Source organism: Megalopta genalis, chromosome 5 (genome assembly GCF_051020955.1).
Source record: "Megalopta genalis isolate 19385.01 chromosome 5, iyMegGena1_principal, whole genome shotgun sequence".
Taxonomy (NCBI): domain Eukaryota; kingdom Metazoa; phylum Arthropoda; class Insecta; order Hymenoptera; family Halictidae; genus Megalopta; species Megalopta genalis.
The window spans coordinates 431,646-454,423 of NC_135017.1; the positions used below are offsets into that span (position 1 = coordinate 431,646).

Below are 22,778 nucleotides of genomic sequence, written 5' to 3' on the forward strand. Positions count from 1 at the left end.
ATAATAAATGTATTAAGTTATTGTTAAACTATGAACTTTTATTCACTTGTGTGCGTACTAACAAGGGTTGATTATTTCTATTTTATGACAGGATTGTTTCCTTTCCTTTTGAGAATTTAATATTGAATTTAAATGATAATAATACAACTAACACTATATCGCAGATTTTCCTGCAGCTTCAATATACGCAAATTTGTAAAAAAATATTATTATTCGTTTATTATATTTATTTCTTTATATTACTTTCGTGTTATTTAAGAATTAAATTTATTATATACATTGTATTCCATTTATTTGATTGCATTTGTTGCATTGTCTATATTTCATTATACTATTCTTGATCTCCTTTCAAAATTTAATGTTGTTATCAAGCGTTGTAAATGTAGTAAGTTGTTAGTAATTTACGAATTTGAATGTACTTGAATGTGTATTAACAACTATTAATTAAGTCTATTTTATGATAGAATTGTTTCCTCTTTTTTGAGAATTTAATGTTGTACGAGATAAAGTTATATGGCAATAATGTAGTTAACGATATTTTGTTAGTATATCACATATTTTTCTGCAATTTTAGTACACGAAAATATGTAAGATTATTTTACTTTTTAGTTTCTTAGATTTATTTGATTGCATTTATTTCATTAACGTTACTTTTATCTTTCTTTAAGAATTGAATAATTTTTTAGCCGCTGTCTAGTAAATTAATCCCTCTAATATTCCAAAAAAATTTAGATCATTTGGCCTAATTATAAAAAAGTTATTTTGTTTTAAAGGATGTACAAATACTTTCTACATCCACTGTAAGTACATATACAGGGTGGACCGCGGAACGTGATCATCTTAATTTATTTTGTGGATCAATTGAACATTTTTTGCTTATATCAATGATGATGATGATTGTAACAAATTTGTTGTCAACCCTTATTTTTCGGAGTTATGTTAGCAGGGTTCAGGATAATCTCTATAAGTTATTCGCATTAAAAATATAAAAGTTAAAATTATTAATAATGCTTGATTCTCCATCTGCTTACATTCAGAGGTGGGTAACATTTATAGAGAAAAAATATTTGAAATACTATTTTAAATAATAGATTCTTCTCAATTCAAACTTGTACTTCAAGTAGGATATAAAATTTCAGTAGATACAATATCTTATTTTGATAATCCACGTCTAAAGCATGAAATAAATGTTCTATTTTCTATAATGTAAAACGTAAAATAAGATAGTTTATTTTGGTAATCTCTGAAGTTAAATCGTGAAGACAAGTATTTGATTTTGTGAATCTAAAATATAAAATAAAATACTTTTTATTTTAATAACATAAATCGTAAAAACAAATGAAATTTATCGTCTTTTTAAATACAGCTATTCACGTGTAACGAAGTGTATACTTTTTTTTGTATACTTTCTTAAATAAATTTATTTAAATTTATTTGAATTTATTTTAATCTATTTAAATTAATTAAATAAATAAAATATTCCGAACTATGGCACAAATATTTTAAGTATTCTCCAAACAAAATATTATCTTAATAATTAAATTATTATCTTAATAATTTGTTATGACGAATAAAATATTTTATTTTTGAAAGTACATATATTCTTTCGGACGAATAAAATATTTTGTCTTCAAGAATATATGCATGATCTAAAATAAAAGATCTGTTTACTACTTGCTATTTGATAGACTATTTTACCCAGCTCTGCTTACATTGTATGCCTTTGATATTCGAGGCTCGACGCTCGGCAACGCGTTCATTCGAGCTGGCAAAAGTTACTTGAAGATTTATTCGAACGGTTAATTAAATAATTTTTTATCGAAAGAATGCCGAAAACCAAACTTTGTGCGATTTTTAGCAAAAACGAAGCATTGTGTGCACGATATCTAAAACCGTTAGAAAGGTCATATATATTCGCCTAAAAGGTAAAGGAAAGGTTTCTGAATATGTCAGTTGTATCGATATTTATGATATTTTTTGCCGCGCGCGCGGCTCCGAATCGTCGTAAACGCGTTGCCGACGGATATTTCCTCGACCTGTACGAATTTAATACCGCTTCGACACATTTTCTCCATAGTTACTTCCTCGGAAACATTTACAGAATCAGACGCAGTGGTCAGTTTTCGTGTCACCTAATGAATTTCTTCGTAAATATGCAAACATATTACGTAGGAAATACGTACTCCGGTATTTCTTTTAAACTTTGACGGTTATTTAACACAATTTCGAAGCATAAAATATTATAGATGACGATACTGACATATACAGGAACCTTTCCTCTATCTTTTAAACCAATATGGCCTCTATAACATTTTTATTTTACGTGCAATACACTTCGTTTTTGCTAAAAATCATACGCTCTCCCGGAAATTCGTGGTTTCTGAAAACTGGGGATGAGAGAGCAATTCGGTTTTCGGATTTACGTTTGGGAAGTGACGCTCTGCAAGTATCGCCCAGCGGTTATTAGAACGCAAAAAATAATTCTTGATTTGTTGAACAGTGGAATAAGTGAACTGCGGATTTTTATGTAAAATAAAAATTATCATCATTCATTGCAAGATGCAGGAACTACATAAATCTTCATTTAACTCCTTAATAATTTTAATTAGTTGACAATAATATCAGTAATACAATAATATTATTGAATCGCTCAAATGCTCTTCTGCTATTTTGCATTTGAAATATTTATTTTTGTCATACATGCATAAAGATCCGCACTCTAGTAATAAATATCTATCGACATACAGTGACTCGCATTAATATTCGGACACCATATTGTTAGAAGAATTATTGCTCCTTTTTATTGTTTAAGATAGTATTATTAAATCAATTGTTTTCTCATATAATAAAGCACTTCTGTCTGATTTAAGACTGTCGGTCTTAAATTTGAAACCACCAGTTGTCTTTGTAAAAATATTCTTTTGCAAATTTGCGAAACAAAAAGAAATTTTATATAAAATTAATGTAATTCATTCACTGTCCGAATATTTTTGCGACGTAGAATTTTGTTACAATCTTGTTTATCGCTTATTATACAAAAAACCATGTGGAATAACTAAACAAAACTTACTTTAAGAAGTGCTTTATTATATGAGAAAACAATTGATTCAATAATACTATCTTAAACAATAAAAAGGAGCAACAATGTGGTGTCCGAATATTAATGCGAGTCACTGAATCTATCGGTGTTAACAATTTATATGGTTGGCCCATGTCACAGCATTTACCACACAGAGGTTTTCGATGGGTCAATCATATATGTACACTCAGACACGAAAGTATTCGTACACTCTCACTTCTACGCCATGTATTTAAATAAATATACATACAAAGGAAAAAATCTTTTATGGTATATTAAAGCAGAGCTTAAAAATATCAAAATACAAAAAACTTTCGATTTAATATAAAACATTGCCTACATAATTTTAAAAAATATAAAAAAAACATCGAATTTTCACGGCGCACAAGTATTTGAACACCTTATAAAATTAAATTGAAAAGTTATAAAATAATTTTTTTTTTAATTCTTGTTACTGATTTTATACCTCAATTATTTAATGATACGTTTCCAAGAAGTTTGACATTTTAAAAATTATTACTTATTTACGATCGATGTCGTTTCATATCTCTTTTTTTCACGATTTTATGATTTGTTTATAATATGTATGTTTTGTTGTTACTACTTGTACGATCGAATTCACATTTTGGGGATGAGCAGACACGTGCAAGTATGATTTGTTATCTTAATTCGTTAATACATCTGAAGAAATTTGTAAAATTGGAGCAGCAGATACGGTATTACAGTCCGCGACCAAAAAATAGTACACGTTAAAATTAACCCTCGGACGACAGACCATTTCACAACTGTACTATCAACGATGTTTATAACAATTCTGAGAGCTTCGTTGAGCAACTTGCAGATCTATTAGCCTTCCTGTTGTTCCTAATGCAACAATAATTTATTTAATTTAATTGCCGCAGATTGACCCAGCCACCGTTATACGAGGGTTAATGTGAATTTTATTTACTTAAGATTACAATCATGGTTTTTTTTCTATGCAAACTTGCAAACTTACCGCTATAAACACACAAATGAAATAAAATTGAATTTCGCCGATCTAAACAATTTTATTTGGAAAAAGAAAAGAATCTTTATGGACAAAAATGGATGGGCATAATAATAGCACGTTTAACTAAAAATTATGTATGATATGTATCATATGTTCGAAAAATCTGAAACGTAAACACGCCGAATAGGAGCAACGGCCACTTTATGGGGATGGGCAAACACATGCAAATAATAATTTGTTATGTCAATTTGTTAATGCATCCGAAGAAGTTTGTAAAATTAGAATTCATTTTGGCCCATTTGCCCGCTAATATTGATATAATATAAAAAAATCAATCGAAACGGTTTAATTTGCCAGGACGCATACGAGATGAAAAAACGCGATATCTTTCGATATGGTACAAGTAATTGTGGTGAAAATAACATGTACGGTGTTGCGATCGCGAACAACAAAATGATCGGATTATAATATTGAATTCATAAGTCTTAGCGCGAAAATGTATATCACTCATTTGCATAACGACGACAACTGTAACGATACTTGCTATAAAATTAAAAAATTAAAGGGTATTAATGTATAATTAGCATAAAACCGTTCTCGTAGGTTGCCTTGGTTCGTAAAATCAAGTCTCGTCCACTCTCAAAAACACTGAGAATATCACGGGCCATCCAACTGCAAGACATTGCCGTCGCTGCTGTCGTCATCTTCCTGAAAGCTGACATGAAAAACCGAAATGCAGATCATCAAGGACATCGCCGTGATATACAAAATAATAAGGCACCTCAGGATTTTTTGGTATGAACATCTATTTGTACATATATATGGAAAACAACAAAATAAGGTAGTAGTTTTGACGTAATATATGAAGAAATTAAATAAATCTCTACTCTTATGGTGCAGTAATTTCTCTTCTCACATTGTCGCTCAGCCTGGGAACGAGAATGAACAACTTCGGAAGAGGAGATACGATCATAATTGCCGATTATTAATAACCATGAAAACGAGCAGCGAGGCTCGAATAATCGTGTCTCCTATTCCTAGATTATCCACTTTCTTTCAAGCTGAGGGACAATGTAAGAAAATTTACTGTACATGCAATGAGGTAAGTGTATCAATTACTGTGACCATTAAATTAAATTGCTTTTTTTACACATACCGCACTTCTTAAAACATTTTAATTATATGTTGATGTGTTTTATACATATAAATACGAATTTGTTCATAAGTAAAATATGTAAACAATACGAAATATTTCACAGTTTTTGAGCGAGTCACTCTGCCCTTAGTAGGATAAAAGATTAATCATCGTGTCAGTTATTCAGCCTTTTCTAGTTACTGTGTGTCAATTTTTGTACATCGATGTAATTACAGTGATCAGTTCTAGGTTCTAAATAATCCGTTAACAAAAATGTGAAAACGTAAAATATTCCGTACTAAATTATTTCGCATAATTTATTATATGTGTTTTAATACTTACGATATTATTAAAAAAGGAATATCACGTGTAGCGTGTACACATTTCACAGAGCAAGAAAGTAAGGTTAGACGTAACACGTGGTTCGGCACGAGAGGATTCGGTAAACAAGGCACGCATCGTAAAAGACAGTGCACAGCAATCGAAACAAGACGTAAATTTGTTTCAGTTACTGAATTACTTTAAATAAAATAATATATCGAAGAGGTCGATTATATTATTGTTTTTTTTTTGTAATTTTATCCAATTTTATGAATATAATAGTTTTTTTTTACTGGTAAGATGATTTTATATTTTTTACATCTTTATTTGCACATTAAACCATTGTCAGAAATTTGAAAAGTTAATCTCCACATTTTATAGGTCTTAAGAAGTTTATCTTTCGATTTGATTATGAAAATTACAAATTTTATTCAAAAAATTCAACATCTTTAATTTAATAATGTTGTTTTTAAATACAAGTAAAATTATTGTGAGGATTCAGTAACTAGGGGGGGGGGGGTGCACAGTAATTGACACACTCACCCTATTTAATGTAAATCTGAATTCGTTGCTTCGATTTTGTTGACATTGTCGAATAAATAAACGATCTTCTTTTATAGTGATGCAGCGTGTCCGACCGCGACGTCATATCTTTCACTATGTCCTGCGATAAATATTTATAAATTTCCATTGCATTTTTAGACATACCATACTTCCGTGCTTCTGGTGGAAGAAGTTTACTGTAAATTTAGACCATCTGAACAAAAATAAAATAACTACTTTTATGCAGGGCTGGAGAAAATTTCAAATAATTACAAATAGTAAATATAGAAATATATTAGCATAAGTAAATATCCTTTGGAAATACTATTTCATTTAATGCTTGAATGAAGTACCATTTGGAAATACAATATCATTTAATGCTGAAACGAACTATTGTTTGGAAATATTATTTCATTAAATGTTTAAAATATGAGAAAATACTATTTACCATTTATATTCGGATTTAAATATAGAGTAATGTATTTGATTCGAATGATGTCGTCCAAAATGGAAAGATCGTTCGTTACCTCACAATGAAAGACACTAAAATACCGTTTATGAAAAACAAATTAATAAAATCGATGCTAAATGGAAATATGGTTCCTAACAACGAACGAAAATTTTTTAATTTTTTTCTATGTCCAGCTACATTTACTTCAACAAATAAATAGTGTGCACTCGATCGCAATGAAACTATTTCATTGTCTCAATGATAACGATACATCATTTCAACGTTTTAAGAAATAACCTACAATTAAAAATCGATTTCGAAAATATAGTATCGAAATTTCGAAAATATAATACCGAAATTCCTAAAATACGTCAACAATATTTATTCAAAGATAGCACATTTGAAATTATACTTCTATGACATTTCCAGTTATTTACCCAGAAAATAAACGTCTTACGTTAACGATACTATTATCGGTCACTTATAAACAAAATGAATTTACATTGTCGGTAAAGGTAGGTACATGGTACATTGAAAAGTTAAAGGATAAAAAAGTCTTATTTGCAATACAATTTACTTGGAATACCATTATTCTAAATACTGTTTTGTGAAACATTACCACTTGATGAAATATCATTTTGTTTATATTTTAATGAAATATTTACTTTGGAATAATATTTCCATGTGCTACCATTAAGGTATATATTTGCAATGCTATTTCCATATCTGACTACTATTTCAAAAGAAAGTTCATTTACCAAATTCTGTATCACATGAGAAGACAAAAGTATTCATAACGTTTTTACTATTTAAAAAATCTATTTTTCCCCAACCTTGCAATTAAGATTATAATGAATTTTATAATAAATTTTGAAGTTCGAACCTTTAATCACTTGTTACATAGAGTGACTCTGATTAATATTCGAACACCTTTTAAAACGCAATAAATTTTTTAGAACTCGACCAAACTATTTGAATTTTTTTTAGAAGGTAGAGGGAATAGCTAGAATGCTTTTTTTAAATTTTGCTATTGCCTGGAACGACAAAAAAAATTAAAAAACGCGACTTTTCTAACACTATCATCCGAACCCATAACGAAAATTAAAAAAATACATTTCAACACCTTCGACCAATAAAAGTGTGAGAAATTTACAGTTTTTTAAATCTTCTAACGCTTATAACTTGACTTTGCTTTAACCGATGTTGATGAAATCTCCAGCATGCGTATAAACTCAACATGATCTATAGAACGCATTTTTCAAAATTTTCGTTATAGGCTCAGATATAAAAAGTTAAAAGATTAAAAAAATTCAAAATTCAAAAATAGAATTCTAGTTAGGGTCTAGTAGACAAATCTCTCTGTCACCTAATATTATTGCATTTTGAAAACTGTCCGAATATTAATCAGAGTCACTGTAAATAATTGTGATCACAATTATATCGTGTTTAGTTTAATTTTAATCAGCAAAACAAAGACAAAATCGACGATACAAGTTGCATACCAAAGAATCGGGAATTAAAAAGGTTGCAACGTTGTGCCTCGCTTGCATCAGTTCGAATCGTAGTCTCGCCGACATTCTACCCTGTGCTGGCTTGGTGGTTAAGCGTGTTTAAAACGCAGAAAACGGTTTCTTTAAATGACCTCAGGAATCAGCCCTCTGAGGCTATTCGAAACGTTTTCGGACATTCTACATAAGAAAAAGCGCCGCGAGGCCAACGAGCGAATCGTTATTGTAGTCGCATCGCGGATTCGTGAGTAAACAGACCGATCACCGAAAAACATAGACGCAGCTCGCTGTCTCACTGAAATTCATTACACACGATCCTACTCGTAGTAGGACATCTAAAATTCTCATTTAATTTTACTTTCTGCGAAAACAAGCATTTTCAAAACAGGAGCAATGGAAACTCCTGGTGAATGTGACATTTGTGGGAGGATTACGATCACTAAGTGTTCCGGCTGCGAAAGTATATATTACTGCTGCCCGGAACATCAGAGGAGGGGTTGGAGGAGACACGGTAGATTCTGCAAACCATTCAAGGTAAGACTATTATTGTTTCATTTGAACAGGGTTGGGGAAAAATAGATTTTTGAAATAGGAAAAACGCTATAAACATTTTTGTCCTCCTGTGTGATACAGAATTTGGTAACTAAATTTTCGTTTGAAATAGTAGTCACACATGTGTGTGGAAATAGCATTGCAAATATATACCTTAATGATAGCACATGGAAATATTATTCCAAACTAAATATTTTATTAAAATATAAACAAAATAATATTTCATCAAGTGGTAATGTTTCACAAAACAGTATTTAGAATAATGGTATTCCAAGTAAATTGTATTGCAAATAAGACTTTTTTATCCTTTAACTTTTCATTGTACCATATACCTACTTTTACCGACAATGTAAATTCATTTTGTTTATAAGTGACCGATAATAGTATCGTTAATGTAAGACATTTATTTCTTAGGTAAATAACTGGAAACGTCATAGAAGTTCATAACGTTGATATATTTTAGGAATTTCGGTATTATATTTTCGAAATTTCGATACTATATTTTCGAAATCGATTTTTAATTGTAGGTTATTTCTTAAAACGTTGAAATGATGTATCGTTATCATTGAGACAATGAAATAGTTTCATTGCGATCGAGTGCACACTATTTATTTGTTGAAGTAAATGTAGCTGGACATAGAAAAAAATTAAAAAATTTTCGTTCGTTGTTAGGAACCATATTTCCATTTAGCATCGATTTTATTAATTTGTTTTTCATAAACGGTATTTTAGTGTCTTTTTCATTGTGAGGTAACGAACGATCTTTCCAGTTTGGACGACATCATTCGAATCAAATACATTACTCTATATTTAAATCCGAATATAAATGGTAAATAGTATTTTCTCATATTTTAAACATTTAATGAAATAATATTTCCAAACAATAGTTCGTTTCAGCATTAAATGATATTGCATTTCCAAATGGTACTTGATTCAAGCATTAAATGAAATAGTATTTCCAAAGAGTATTTACTTATACAAATATTTCAGTGTGTGTTTACTATTTTATATCAAATTACTTGAAATTTTCCTCAGCCCTGGATTTGAATGATACTAGATTTACCCATCATTGAAACTATAACACTTGATTGTTCGTTTCCCTTTCGAAGTGTAAAAATCCATTTGTTGAGATTTTGCTGGATTTTTGAACCAAAAATCTGATTCCATCTTTTAGTTCGAATGTTAACAATACGTTACATTATTGTATATTAATTATAATTTACCACTTTGTTATATTATTATTTCGTCGTATTCGAAATCTTTTTAAAAATGAGCGTCAATACATTTTGTTGAATCTCTACGAAATTATGTGTTATCTACACGATTTTGCTGATAGAAAAGAAACCTTGTCCTCGTATGGCTATTTCTTAAACAGTGTTATGTACCGATGGATGCTCGGAATTGTTTGAAATATTATCTTAAAAATTTGTCACAACGAATAAAATATTTTAATTTCAAAAGTACATATATGATAGAAAATAAAATGTCTACTCACTATTGCCATTTAAAATACTATTAGCTCTGTGAATCAAAAAAGATATAGGGTAAGCGCGACAATTACTGTACTTCCCCTGGTTACTGTATCCACGCAACAATTTTACTTATATTTAAAAGCAATGTTACTAAACTAAAGGTATTGAATTTTTTAACTAAAATTTGATTCGTAATTTTTATAACCGAATCAAAAGTTAAACCTCTTAACTTTTTAAATTTCTGATAACGGTTTGATGTGTTCTTGCCTTGATCTTGTTAAAAGACTTAAGGAACACGTAGTAGATAAAGATGAATAACAAATAGAAAATTGATCTTACCAATACAAAAAAATAAATTATTATATTCATAAACTTGATCGAATTATATTTTTATATTAATTATAGTTTTTTATTTAAAGTAATTATAATTTATTTAAAGTTTTCATGTCTCTTTATGTCTCTTTTTTTGTGCGTTAATTACCGAACTCCCTCCTTTAGCCTTACTTTCTTGCTCCGCGAAAGCTGCACAAAATTTTCTTTCCTTTTTCAAGCAATATCGTGTAAATATCGAAATATAAACAATAATTCATGCTATATAATTTAGTACGGAATATTTCGTGTTTTTACATTTTTGTTATATGATTGTTTACCTAGAACTGATCACTGTACTTAGATCAGCGTATAGAAATTGATACACAGTAACTATTATGTCGAGTCATAAGTAATTTTCAATGCAATTAGGTAGAATGTGTTTGTTCGTATCAACCCATTACGAGTCACCGGAACAAACGAGGTTTTGCTTTCGCTAAATAAAATGATAAAAACATGAAAATAAATAAGAAAAGAAAACAAAATAAATGTATGATAAAGGAACGAAAGTTATTTATGACTCAACCTAATAGAAAAAGCTGAGTAACTGACACACGGTAATTAACTTTTTATCTTTTCTAAGCTGAAAAACTGTTATATATAATTTGTTAAATATCTCGTACAGTTTATATATTTCAATTATCATACAAATTGTACTTGTATAGAAGACATCAAGATGTAATTGAAATATTTTAAAAAGTGCAATATGGACAAAAGAAACTATATAATTAATTAACTAATATATTAATATTAATACAATTAATATTTAGATAATTATATATATATAATATATATAATATATATATTAATTAATAAAACTCGGGACGTCATTAAAGAATGGGCACAGTAATTGATAACACTTACCCTATATAGCTACATAGCTACAATAACTGATGTGTAAGTACTAATATTAATCCTTTGCACTCGAAGCCATTTTAAGTATAAATCTAAAATAATTTTTCTAACTTATATTATGACCATTTTCTATGACAAAGTGCACTTTATGCATATGAAATTGAGTCTAAAAAGTATTAGGACACTCGCAAAAAATGGGATCAATTTGAGAAACTTATAGGAAATTATTATATTTATAAAACTTATTTCCTATAAGTTTTTCAAATTGATTTCATTTTTTACGAGTATCCTAATACTTTTGGGGAGGTGTGTAGGTAAACTCATAAATGTACCTCACTCGAATTTGTTGCATACCAGTTGTCTTACATGATATTGTAGCTTAAAGGATTAACACATAATTAATACAATTCGCGACAAGAAAAATAGCACACCTAAAAATTAACGTGATTTCTACTCATTTAACATTACAAGCAAGGATTTGTTTTTATACGAACTTGTAAAATATCACTATAAATATACACAAACGGAACAGGATTGAACTTCGCTAAACAAATTTATTTGAAAAAAGTAGAATTTTTATGTAAATACGACAAAACGATAGCACATTTAATTAAAAATTCTATACAGCAATCAATCAACTAATGATATTTAATGCTTAATATTTTGTGATTTCTCGTTTACATTTAAAAAATGAATAGAAAAATGTATTTATTTATTTATTTATGTATTAATGCTTTAAACCAGATGGTTTATTAAACAAATAAATAGCAAAATGTTTTGGAAATGATTAAGGAATAAATATATTTTTTACTTAGACAATAATGAACAAAAATTTGCGTTTTGGATTGGTCAGCATGATCACCCGACCTCAATGTCATTTAAAAAAATTTTCGGACAAATCTTGCCCGAGCTGTACATGGAAATAGCCAATTCGAAAACATTGCCAAATTCAAATGATGTATTCAAAATAACTGGGAGAGCAATTAGAACGAAGAATTATTATAAAACTCTCAAAATCTTTGCCAAACAGAATGATGTTATGCTGTTATTAAATGTAAAGTAGAAGCTAGAAGATATTAACCGTTTCTAGTCAGATCCATTTTAACTCGAAATCCAAAATAGTTTTTCTGACGTATAGTATTTTCATTTTGTATAACGTACTTCGCTTTATACATGTAAAATTAAATTTTGTGAATCATGCAACAGTACAGGGTTGGGGAAAATAGATTTTTTAAATAATAAATACGCTATAAATATTTTTGTCTTCTCATGTGATACAGAATTTGGAAAATAAACTTTCTTTTAAAATAGTAGTCACGCATGGAAATAGCATTGCAAATATCTATCTTAATGGTAGCAGATGGAAATATTATTCCGAATTAAATATTTCATTAAAATATAAACACAATAATATTTCATCAAGTGGTAATGTTTCACAAAACAGTATTTAGAATAATGGTATTCCAAGTAAATTGTATTGCAAATAAGACTTTTTTATCCGTTAACTTTTCATTGTGCCATGTACCTACTTTTACCGACAATGTAAATTCATTTTGTTTATAAGTGACCGATAATAGTATCGTTAACGTAAGACGTTTATTTTCTGGGTAAATAACTGAAAACATCATAGAAGAATAATTTCAATCGTGCTATCTTTGAATAAATATTGTTGACGTATTTTAGGAATTTCGGTATTATATATTCGAAATTTCGGTACTATATTTTCGAAGTAGATTTTTAATTGTAGAGTATTTCTTTAAAAAGTAGAAGTGATTATCATTGAGACAATGAAATAGTTTCATTACGATCGAGTGCACATTATTTATTTGCTGACGTAGATGATTGACAAAAATATAACTATCATTTTATAGGATTATTTATAATATTATTCACGAATTTCTGTCATCATGTTTTTCAAGACACCTCTTCCAGAAACGTTACTGTACCTATGAATCGTAATAAACTACGTGAAAATGTCAAACAATTTCCAGAAACTATTAAATAAAACTTTATATATATATATATAAATATATAAACTTGTAAACAATATAAACTTGTCAAATAACAATATTTACTCCGGGTCCAAATGGATCCGGGCCTCGCAGTTCGAATGTTAAGCATTAAATATCTGTAGGAGTAGGGTGCGGGAGCGTGATGCACAACTGGTAATATTTCAATAAAAATGTATTACTGAAAATGGATAAGAATTGCAAACACTTTATGGTCGCACAAATCGCTAGATCGTTTTTATGGGTGCATCGTATCGCTATTTCGTAAAAGACGTTAAAAACTCTTTGTCGCAGTTCAACGTTCGTCATTTTTATACGCACCTTCCGTCTTGACAACAATTCGGAAGGCTTTGGCCTTCCCAGTTCATTGCTCCTATTCGGTGTGTTTACGTTTCAGGTTTTTCGAAGATGACCTGCTTCGACCATATGATCAGCTTGCTCCGGTCATTGATCCCTTCACATAACATTCGCCGATTTATTGTCATACATAATTTTTAGTTAAACGTGCAATTATTTTGTCGAACTATATGTCCACAAAGATTTTCTTTTTTTTCAAATAAAATTGTTTAGACCGACGAAATTCAATTTTTATTTTATTTATGTATGTTTATAACGGTATTTTGCAAGTTTGCCTAGAAAGAGAACCATGGTTGTAATCTTAAATAAATAAAATTTACATTAACCCTCGCATAATGGTGGCTAGCTCAATCTTCGACAATTAAATTAAATAAATTGCTGTTGCATTATGAACAACAGGAAGGCCAATAAATCTGTAAGAAATATTTTCGAAAATATGTTGTGAAAAGTTGCTGAACGGAGCTCTCAGAATTGTTATAAACATCGTTGATAGTACAGTTGTGAAAATGGTCTGTCGTCCGAGGGTTAATTTTAACGTGTGCTATTTTTTGGTCGCAGACTGTAGCATCGTATCTGCTGCTCCAATTTTACAAATTTCTTCGGATGTATTAACGAATTAAGATAACAAATCATACTTACACGTGTCTGCTCATCCCCAGAATGTGAATTCGATCGTACAAGTAGTAACAACAGAACATACATATTATAAACAAATCATAAAATCGTGAAAAAAAGAGATATGTAACGACATCGATTGTAAATAAGTAATAATTTTTGAAATGTCAAACTTCTTGGAAACGTATCGTTAAATAATTGAGGTATAAAATTCGTAACAAGAATTTTAGAAAAATTATTTTTGTAACTTTTCAACTTAATTTTATAGGGCATTCAAATACTTGTGCGCCGTGAAAATTCTATGTTTTTTTTTTATATTTTGTTTAAATTATGTAGGCAACGTTTTATACTAAGTCGAAAGTTTTTCGTATTTTGTTATTTGTAAGCTCTACTGTAATATACCGTAAAGGATCTTTTCCCTTCATTGTATATTTATTTTAAACACATGACGTAGAAGTCAAAGTTATACTAGTGGAATACTTTCGTTACCAACTATGAGTGCGAGCGATGGATACAAAATAATTGGACTTGTGCCGCTCTTTACAAGCAGTATTATAAAGTGTAAAACTGCCTTAAATTAAAGCAAATGATCATATGCACGAAGCAGGAATGGTTGTCTAATGGTAAGTAAAAGATACATATGAAAAATAACGTATCGTACTCTGTCACTTGGTATGTATCTTTAGTATAACATTTATTAAAGATCGACGAACTCATTTGTTTCAATTGTTAACAATTTCGAAAAGTAGAAATAAAAATCGTCGAAAGTTTTTGATAAAAATTCGATAATTCAGCAACAAATAGTTGTCGTTCTTATAATTTTCAAAAAAATTGAAACCTTGTAATCGTCAATCCCTAAATAATTCCATGCATTTTCAAAATCTTGTTCCTTTTTTGATTACAGCTAGTTCGGTTTGGCCTGAATCGTCCACACCGACAAGCACTGCAACAAAAATTCATGTACAAGAATGCTGTCGGAAAATACAATGAGAGCTCTTTAATTTTCTTTTCATTTTCTACTATTGATTTTCTTTTTACTTAAAAATGCAGTGAAATAAACCACAAAAACTTATGATCAAATGAAATATGTAGTCATTGTTTTATTGTCCTCCAACGTATCGATAAGATTTTCGACGCGTCAAGTCGTTCTGCCCCCATAAATCGAAAGTGTTGTCGATGCTTGGTAATCGATCAGAAAATTTGATTTCAAAGGTAGTAGAGGACGAGGTCGTGGGCCGTCACTATATCGCCACAAGGGACCTCGCTGTTGGAGAAACCATTATCAGAGAGCCACCATTGTTCTCTGGCTCCGGTTGGACTCCCGTTCCCATATGTCTGGGGTGCAACTTGGCGCTGAAGGAAGAAACTGCTGTACCTTGCGCGAGATGCTCATGGCCTCTTTGTGCCACCTGCATAGACCATGGACCGGAATGCCATTTCATTGCTACTCGATGTTATGGAAAGGTGACTATTATATTAAAGAACTCAAATTCTGGCACTTTCAATTTCAAGTGACCTATTTATCAATAGATTGGAATAATAATAATAATACTAATTAAATATAATAGTAATAATATAATAGTAGTAATATAATATTAATTATATAATATATAAATAAATGTATAATAATATAATAATAATAATAATATAATAGTAATCTATTATTCAATGATAAATAATCGACACAATAAAAGTAAACTAAAATACCTGTTTCCATCGTTAACAATAATGAATGTAGTAGATGTAACAAATAAGCCCGATGGAAAAAATTGATTAAAAGTTCTTACTCCGAAATGAGATCGGTATGAGAATGGGTATGAAATTGGTAATTTGTTCTACTTTCCCGGTATCTTTGAGCTAATTGTAATTAGTAGACTCCAGATTTTTATGCAAAATAAGAATTGCATCCATTAATTGCATGGTGGAAGAGTAACGTAAAATTTCCATTACTTTCCCTAATAACTTCAATGAACTAAGAATAATGTAACGATGTTTCGAAATTTTTTAAATGTTCTTTTTTCTATTTTGCAATTGATCCATTCATTTTTAACAAAAAAGCATAAAATCCGTCTATGTATAAAATCCACAAAGTAAAACACCGAATGAAAATTCCGTCTACGATTGGATAATTTTTGGTCAGACATTAGTTTCTTTTAAACAACTATTATCCATTTTTTTATATAGGTTAAATCATCGAAAAATGAATACGTAACCTCATCTTACAATTAGACAAATTGAATAGTATATAGCCGCGGATTGCATTTTCGCTGAGGAAAAAGTTATTTTAAATGACTTCAGGAACCCCTTATTTGCCAATTTTGAATAACCTTTAGGACACCCTGTATACTTTCTCTAGAAATAGAATATAATAGGTATTTAATATAATATAAATATAAATAATAATACAAATAATATAAATATATGTATATATAAAATATAATAGAAATTTACATAATATGCATGCCATGATTCTATAATGTAATTTTACATTGGAACCTCGATTATCCGATTCTCCAATATCAGAATCATCTGTCATTTAAATACTTTTCACCTGTAATCGGCTCAATCAAAGTCGAATCATACACAAAACTATTTATTGTACAAATCAATAAAGTTGAAGTCTGGCACTTTATCTAAGTAACTGTTCTATTATCCGAACATTTACGTCACTCTGCTTAGCTCGGATAATCGAGATTCTACTGTATTCAGAAGTCACTTAATTATTGTCACTTCGTCGATGTTGCAGGATTCGATCGCCGAGCTCTGCTACATACCCGATACTTATCAATGTATGGATGTTATAAGAATATATTCTATGAAGAAAGCCAAACCCAGCGCATATAAAAAGTTCATGAAGCTCCAGAGTCATAGCGAACAAGATATAATAAAGAATTTGGCCTCAAATATTGAAACTGACATCAGAATGTTGTTCAAAGCGGACGATCTAACCACCGAAGAAATTGCAAACATCATGGGAATCTTGAAGGTACGTTTCATAAAAGAATTTCATAACGTTCGCGATATGCATGAGAAATGAATAAAGTCAAGGTAGAAGGCTTCATAAATTATTTACTGAAGGACTTTCACTGAATTATGCATAAAAGGTCACAGCTCGTCGATTTTTATAAAGCTTAAGTATGTTGTAAAACTGAACATTTTGAACAACTTTTACCTTTTCATGGTACCACCGCACAAGTTTAGTTTATAGGTAAACTGGAGATTTTATGCATTTATGGCAAAAAAGAGTAGATGAAATACAAACCAGTGAAGACTTTAGACAAATTTTAGGCTGTACTTCCGAGATATAACTGCAGCCGATCAAGATGGTACTCGGAGGGTGTATAGGAGAGGGGAGAGGATCCCAAATATAAAGTAACTTCGAGCATTTAGTAGTTTTAAAGATATTCCCAAAAACCGTTTAATGCTATACATTGGAATCAGCGTGTACAGACATCACTAACACATTGAATGACACCTATCCATACGTTACTAATCATATATACATATACGTGCGGTAGTTTAAACTATCGCCTGCTATCTAATGTCCAGCAGTCGATAAAGTAGGACCAGCACCGGTTTCAATACCTAGAGTAATGGAGCCAGTTCGGCGGGCTAGTCAATTACTATGCCCGTTGTTTCTTTTTCAAGCATAATTAACTTTATATTTATCGTATAAGACATATCAAATTTTTTTATTTAACCAGTTAGCTGTGACATCTTCTTTTCAGAGCGCGTAAATATTGGATCAAGAAAACAGTTTTATTTAAAAAAATTAACAGTTTTATTACTAATATTTACTTATTCACTTAGCATTAACATATACTACATACGTAATAAACGAAAAACACAGAAAAATGAAATACTTGTAAAAGTTAAAAATTCAAATTGCTGCTTAGAGTGGTGTTCAGCAAAGCAATAATACATAATGGCACTTTGCATGTTGAACACCACTATCGTGAATTATTCATATAGTTATTCATATTTTTTATTTGTTTGTTCTATTCTGGCCTGGCCTCAAAATATTCTAAACATTTTCAAATTTGAGGATATGTTCTTGTTTTCACTAAAATTACAATTTAAATAACCAATTTTGCTACTTTTTACGCACGACGTGTATACTTGTCATAACACAAAATACTGCCACTTCTCCATGACAAGTATACTCGTCAAACAAAGCTAACTGGTTAAATTCAATTAATTACTTATTTGTTAAAATTAAACACGTAAAAGACAGAAGCTCTTAAAATACAACAAAAATTATTACAAATTTTTGATATTTATTTCGCGAAATTTTCTGCAAAGCTTATGAAAAAGCTTAAGAAAATACTGTGAACAAATAAAGATCAATATTAATTAAAATAAATCGTTCTAAGATATCACAATGTTGATTGCATTGGTAAAACGTATTAAGATTACGGAAAAACAAATAAGTGTTTATTTATTTGAATTTTTGTTTTTAGTTTTAATTTCAGTAGCTTGTTTACTGTGCATAGTAACTGAACCTATTTTCCACTCGATGCGTTAGTTACTATAGTGCTTACCACGGGATAGGCCTACATAACCTCAATTCATCATCTCTGTCATATTTTTAAAAAGGAGAAATGTAAATATGAATATAAAATTTATGAAAGTATATTAAATATTAAATTTTTATTGTGTAGTTATTGAGGCTCGGTATTCAGGGTGGGAGCACAGTAATTGAGGCACAGTATTCAGGGAGACAATACAGTAATTGAAGCATAGTATTCAGGAAGCACTCTTACTGAGGCACAATAACTGATTTTTGTAGATCATAGGCACACAATAACTGGTTCTAGAACTTTTTACTGCAGCATTGAATCTTGTCAATATGGGCTCATCCGTGTCGTGCGCATGCGTCAATATAATGCGATTATCCGTCTAATGTTTCTATGTATAAAGGCGCCATAGAGACCGATAAAGAATTAATTCGTACATCTTTTAAAACAGAATAACTTTTTTATAATTAGGCCAAGGATATAAATTTTTTTATAATATTAGAAGGATTAGTTTACTAGAAAATGGCTAAATAATTGTTTTCAAAAATTGCAATTTGTTAGCATAATAAAAGAATCAAAAGGATGCTTTTTCAACATTTTTATCCGAGCCTATAACAAAAATATAAAAATGCATTTTGTAGACCTCGATAAGTTATATGCGTGCTGAAAATTTCATCGAAATTCACGGATTTTAATCAAAAACAGGTCATTTTTACATCTTTCAGTGGCTGTAATTTGACTATACTATAAGTTACCGATACATATTTTTTGTTACATAAAAAAAGGTGAGAAAACAGCATTTTTTAATTTTTTCACCACGTCATTCAATTGCAATTTTTGAAACAATTTGTTAGTTATTGTCTAGTAAACTAGTCTCTCTTAGATTCCAAAAAAATTTAGATTGCTTGACCCAGTTATAAACAAGTTATTCCATTTTAAAAGGTATACGAATACTTTTTACACTCACTGTATATTCATATATACATAGATTACTGTACATAAATAAGTCGAAATCGTGTCCCATTATTGCGTGACAAAAGTATTCGACATTTATTAAAAATATTGGTTTTGTACATCTTGCTTGGAACAAATGAATATTAATATTTAGGTGGACGTCCATTTCGTTAGTTCTGTTATAGATTGATTTATTAATTCTGTTATACTGCGGATTGGGATTTTGCGAATTCTAGTATCAAGTATAGATTCTTCATGGGATTCAGATCTAGCAATATTGCTTGGAGGGGAGGGGGGTGCAAAACTTTCGGCCAGCTGTATAACAAATATTCTTGGACGATGGGTGCCTTTCGCTTAGGATCATCGAATTCCCAAATTGTCCGCAGATTCAAGTAAATTGTTTCGCAAGATATTGAAAAATTAATTTTTATCGTTATCCAACTCCGACGCTTGAAACGCAACCCCACGCAATCACATTTTCTCCACCATGTTTAACAGTTCGATTCAAATATTTTGATAATAGTTCATTTTTTATTTTAAACCGCACCATTTTTTCTCCATCGCCATTCGCTGTCTTTCAAAATATACTCTTTCGTAAATATTAATCTCTCCTTCCGATTGGTTTTATTGATATATGTATGGTTTTTTGCGAGCAATTCGCCCATTATATCCATGATAATTGTAGGTGGCAAGAAAATGATCGACGCGTATTTCTTCGTACTCCTTTATTCGAGGCGATCGTTACTCGAGAGTAAACGTTCGACTGTCAAAAACCAGGTCACGTCGTGATCCCTGGTCGCTCGCCGTTCAGTCGCCAGATGTCGATGATATCTAATACCATTTTCCTCGAACGGTCATCAATTACATTGATACAGCGCAGAGTATCGTCAACGTTTTATGTGGCACCGTACCCGTCGCACTGGCCGCCACAATAATTAAATACGCTACGTACTGTATTTATATGTACCCTTTTATGTGTATATTCGCACAAGTGCGATGTTAACTGTGAAAAACTAAGTTCAGGGGTTCTTTTAACTTTTCTAATGTTTCATCGCTCTTCTTTTTCATTCAGTAAGCGCGGGCATCCTTTTCATAAAATTTAAAATCAATACGATCTTCTTCCCTGTACCTCTTAACAATATCTGCGACTGTACTTTATTCCATACACAATAAATTTGCAATTTCGCGATGCGTTAAGCTTTTTCCTCTATGACGAAATGACCAATTGACGTTTGTCTAAATTAGTACTTCTTCCTCTACGTTCCATTATTATTATTAACTATATAGCAATGAAGAGGTTCGCTAATACATTTTATCACGCAATAATTGATCATGATTTCGATTTATTTATATTATAGTAATGTATATATATGATAATACATAATTTTAGAGAAAATATCTCTCTCTCTCTCTCTCTCTCTTTTATAAAAAACATAATCTATAAGATTCAGATTAATTATATAAACATTCGATGAATGGCACAGCAATGTTTAAAAAGATGCACTGAAAATTAATAATAAATAAATTTCAAGCATCATTTTTGACAAGAAATTCCGTAAAAATTGTGGACTGTATTCATATCTACGTTCCTTTATTAGTATTTTAAGATACATAAGCTATGAATTTCAGACTTCAGTCTGAATGCTCCATTGCTCATGATACTGTAAAGCTTGCCCGCCCCTCGCGTCATTTAGTTTGTTGATAAGGACAATTCTTTCTAACTCGCAATAGGCGCCTGTATACTTTATTACTTCTTTAATCTTCTCTCAGATATATGCATTTTTATTTAATGTTACGAGTACTTTCCAGCATTTAAATTTAAATATTTATGAAGTTTAATAAACTATAATTTAATTATAATTTTGTTTATTTGTAAAATTGCAGTTTAATCCGGGAAAAAACGCCGGCTCCTCATGAAGGTTTTTCATAAAACTGCGCATCTTGTAAAATGTTAATTGATATTTTACAATCATCTCAATTCTTTCGCCGTTTTAAATTGCACCTTCTCACTATTGTCATAAATGCATAAAATTCGCGCGGTTACGGATTACACTGCATGTACTTCTTTCTAGCTCTCCTTCTGAATGTCATATTCTTGCCGCTGGGTGACTACTTTCGAACAATTTTCAGGAATTTTGTTTAACATTCCAACCACAACACCTTTTTCACAAAAATATAATACGGTATTAGGATAATTTATAATTCTATTCAGCAATAGTTCTATAAACATTAATAAAATATGTAAAAATATAAATTTATTGGTAGAAATTTGATATTCAAGTAGCGGTGTTTAAACTCCGAGTCCAAATGGACCCGGGTCCCGCCGTCCGAGTGTTAATAAAACTTACATAGGTTTTGACACATACATTTATGGACATTCAGAGTTCATAACGAATTTGTTTGAAGTAAAACTAAGCAAAATTATATGAGCTTCATTCTATTTTATTTAGGGTTCTTTGCAAAATTTGTTTTGATTGTTGCCATAACTTCGGTATTTTTTGTCATCTTGTTTAATATAAGTATGGCCATGATATAAACAAAAATTAACGATTTTTAAAAAATGCTTTTCGTTCTTAACATGTTAAAGAGGATTAGAAAAAACATAACGGATTGCAATAGTTTTGGTTTACACGATAACAGAACTCTGAAGATACTTCAGAAATTTCAAATCAATTGATCAATTAGAATTTGTGATATTGTGGCAAAAGTTTCGAAAAAAATGTGATTCCGAGAAAAATGTATTTAGAGATTGTCTTGCCAATTATGTATATGGAATTATTCACATATACAGTGGCCCACAAGTGTTCGTACACCTTTTAAAACACAATAACTTTTTCATAACTGAACTAAGCGACTTGAATTTTTTTTTAGATGTTAGGGAGAATAGTCTACTAGAGGATGAGAAAAGCTTTTTTTCAATTTTACTATAAATTAGAATGAAAATAAAAACTTAAAAACCCTCATTTTTTAACTTTTTTATCTGAACCTTAATGAAAATTTAAAAAGAGATTCGAGCTACAGACGTTGAAGGATTTTACAAACTGCAGATT

At 30.1% G+C, this 22,778-nt stretch overlaps 1 protein-coding gene and 2 long non-coding RNA genes across 4 annotated transcripts in view; 2 read left to right on the forward strand and 1 right to left on the reverse strand.

Moving 5' to 3' along the window:
- Window positions 1-22,778, forward strand: part of LOC117218157 (SET domain-containing protein SmydA-8) — a 51,315-nt gene that overhangs the window by 15,150 nt on the left and 13,387 nt on the right. Inside the window, exons 2-4 of one of the 2 annotated variants that reach the window (XM_033466328.2) lie at window positions 4,674-4,865; window positions 15,470-15,721; window positions 17,004-17,243. In XM_033466328.2, the coding sequence (XP_033322219.2) occupies window positions 4,791-4,865; window positions 15,470-15,721; window positions 17,004-17,243 (567 nt within the window). In that variant the 5' untranslated portion in view covers window positions 4,674-4,790. Of the gene's footprint in view, window positions 1-4,673; window positions 4,866-8,162; window positions 8,563-15,469; window positions 15,722-17,003; window positions 17,244-22,778 lie in introns of those variants that run through there. The other variant, XM_076522141.1, reaches the window with a different exon arrangement.
- On the reverse strand, window positions 2,584-5,729 carry LOC117221739 (uncharacterized). The gene is made up of 2 exons (XR_004490561.2): window positions 5,548-5,729; window positions 2,584-4,785 (listed from the first exon to the last, which is right to left on the reverse strand). It is a non-coding gene; the product is annotated as an uncharacterized LOC117221739 (long non-coding RNA).
- LOC117218158 (uncharacterized) lies at window positions 8,576-15,342 on the forward strand. Its single transcript, XR_004489721.2, has 2 exons — window positions 8,576-14,880; window positions 15,162-15,342. It is a non-coding gene; the product is annotated as an uncharacterized LOC117218158 (long non-coding RNA).